The sequence below is a fragment of the Alligator sinensis genome, unplaced genomic scaffold (genome assembly GCF_000455745.1).
Source record: "Alligator sinensis unplaced genomic scaffold, ASM45574v1 scaffold67_1, whole genome shotgun sequence".
Taxonomy (NCBI): Eukaryota; Metazoa; Chordata; order Crocodylia; family Alligatoridae; genus Alligator; species Alligator sinensis.
In genome coordinates this window covers 2142920-2145746 of record NW_005842111.1, presented here as the reverse complement: position 1 = coordinate 2145746, position 2827 = coordinate 2142920, and the positions used below count along the sequence as shown (strand labels likewise).

At 42.7% G+C, this 2827-nt stretch overlaps 1 protein-coding gene across 2 annotated transcripts in view; it reads left to right on the top strand.

Moving 5' to 3' along the window:
* Nucleotides 1–2827, top strand: part of COL5A2 (collagen type V alpha 2 chain) — a 172465-nt gene that overhangs the window by 97235 nt on the left and 72403 nt on the right. For both annotated transcript variants that reach the window (XM_006024635.2, XM_006024634.2), the window contains exons 4-5: nucleotides 12–44; nucleotides 1040–1072. In XM_006024635.2, coding sequence (XP_006024697.1) covers nucleotides 12–44; nucleotides 1040–1072 — 66 coding nt within the window. The remainder of the gene's footprint in view (nucleotides 1–11; nucleotides 45–1039; nucleotides 1073–2827) is intronic.

Genomic DNA, 2827 nt, shown 5'->3' with positions numbered 1-2827 from the left:
CTTTCCCCCAGGGACAAAAAGGAGAACCTGGAATAGTGCCAATTGTAAGTTAATTCCTCTTTCATTTATCAGTGCTTTATATAAATGTGCATTCCTTGTACTGTAATTTAAGGGATTAAAAAACTACCATCAAAACAACAAAATTGCAGCATCTAGCAGAAGAAAAGAAAGAGATGCTAATTATTAAAAAAAAGTCACATTTCAAAGAATAAAACAATGTCTATTTAACTTATGTGTTATTAAAAACTATTAGATTTATTTTAGGAAAAAATATGGAATTAAATCTGCACATAGCAACCTTTGTTTTTATAGTTAGAATCTTGTGTTAGTTATAGTTAGATCAATAGCAGGCTAAAGTTGGAAAGGTTGAGGCGTAATACATAGAACCCAGAGAAAAAAGATGAACATTTTCATCAAGAACAACAAAATAAATGGTTTTTGACAATTTATTCAAAACTTTCAAAATTAAAAAAAAAAACCTTAAAAAATATTTTAAAATATAGTGACCAATTTCACTTTCTCTCTGCCTATACATATTATCCCTTTTTACTATAGGAAAAAGAGAGAGGTAAAGGTAAAAACTGGTAAGCAAAGTGCAGCTAGGTCATTTTCTTTCACATATTAATCCTATTCCATGGGAAAAAGGTTGAAAATAAGATTCTTTGTGGAGGAGAAAATGGGATAAAATACTTTCCTCTACCTTTAAACATTTTCCTACTGAAAATATACAAGCATGCTTTTTAAAATAAAAGTTAGAGAGACAGAGGTAAGAAAAGTAACTTCACTTTTTGAAAACTTTTTCACACTTTTCAAAACTAAAAATGTAAGCACAACATTTTAAGCAGATTTCTACTGATATTATTTAGCAAAAGTGCTGAAACTTAAAGAAGGTTAAAAAACCCTGAGATTGTTGGTTAGCTTGATCTGCTGTACTGATCTGCATTTTTCTGGAACTGCTTTCTTTATGGGAGGCATAGCAAATGCATGCCTCATTCTGTGAAGACTTCAGATCATGTTTAGCTTGTGTCTTATTGTTTAGGTTACAGGTATACGAGGCCGCCCAGGACCATCGGTGAGTAACTTCTGAGTTTCTGTTTCTCTTACGATGTTATTTCCAAACTCTTCAATGTGAAAGTGCCTTTTGGCAAGAATCCTCCACAAATGTGGAGGGCACTGCATACAATGGAGCTGCTGTAGACTGAGTGGAAAAGGAACAGGTAGCGCTACACTTCTAGTGTGATCAAGAAACTAGCCCAGTAAAGACTCAGCATGCAGAGGGGGATAGGGATGAGTGAATAGTGAGGCAGGGCACTGTGGGTCTATCAATCAGTGATATCCTATGGAAGTAGAATATGGGCTACAGATGTAACTGTATCCATGAAGCTACAAAATTAGCCATAGATTAAATTTCTTATCTATATATGGTCTAGGTAAGTGTAAAGGTTTGTGTTCATATCCCTCCCATGCTATAACTGGCTACTTGGAACTGCAGAAGGCGGGAGAATTTGCCCATATATAAAAGCCACAAATTGTGAAAAACAAGTGTGGAAAGGTGAGGATAAGGCACTGAATCTCAGAGGCCAAATTGTTCCTTCTACTGTGTAGCCGGTCAATTGTCCCTTCTTCTATGTCACCTGTAGCCAATCAAAAGGCATAAAAAAAACACCTAGCAGGAAGCAAGTTACCTTACTGGTATCCTGCCTTGAGAAAGATGCAGGATTTAGGAAGGGACAGAAAAGAGGGCATGGAAAAAGCAACTAAGGGCATGGGTCCAGGACTCAGACAGTGATGAATATTGCCTCTTGGAGTCTAAATAAATCAGAGGTCTCAGAGATACACAGGACAAAACAGCTTTAAGCATCTGTAATACCTGTGGCAAAGCTCGATTGTTTTGCCAACCATGTAAAGTAATACAGGAAAAGCTTTGTTAGCCGGCATCCATAGGGAATGGAGGGTGCTGTATAACAAAATATGCCAGTTAACTGAGCGGCCTGAAAAGGCATCCTGCTGGGAAGGGGCTTGCACTCAGAGAAGCCATGACGGGCTGCTGCCCATCAGTTACTCACCAGTTGCTTCTCCAGCTGCTGGGTGGGGCTGGGCCCGGCCCCGCTGCTCTTCTGTGCTCAGGGCAAGTCCCCTCCCAGCAGGAGGGGGCGTATTCAGCCACTGGCACCGGAGAGTGGTTTGCCTGGCCATGCTGCAGCCGCTGCTGCTCTGTGCTGGAGCAGCACAGAGGGGCTGAATACGCCCCCTCCGGCTGGGAGGGAGCTGGCCCCAACACAAGCCTGCTGGTGTGCGAGCGGCATCTCCCTGCTCAGGGCAAGCCCCTCCCAGACGGAGGAAGATTATTCAATCTCTGGCCATGCCCCCCACAATTTCCCTGCAGCTGAGAGCCGCTCTAGTGCCCCCCCAGCGCCTGGCCTGAGCAACTGCAGGCAGGTGCCCGCTTTGCCTCAGAGCAGAGAGCATGTTTGCCTGTTTCATAGATTCATAGATGTTAGGGTTGGAAGGGACCTCAATAGATCATCGAATCCGACCCCCTGCATAAGCAGGACAGAGTGCTAGGTCTAGATGACCCCATCTAGATGCTTATCTAACCTCCTCTTGAAGACCCCCAGGGTAGGGGAGAGCACCACCTCCCTTGGGAGCCCGTTCCAGACCTTGGCCACTCTAACTGTGAAGAAGTTCTTTCTAATGTCCAATCTAAATCTGCTCTCTGCTAGCTTGTGACCATTATTTCTTGTAACCCCCGGGGGCGCCTTGGTGAATAAAACCTCAACAATTCCCTTCTGTGTCCCCGTGATGAACTTATAGGCAGCCACAAGGT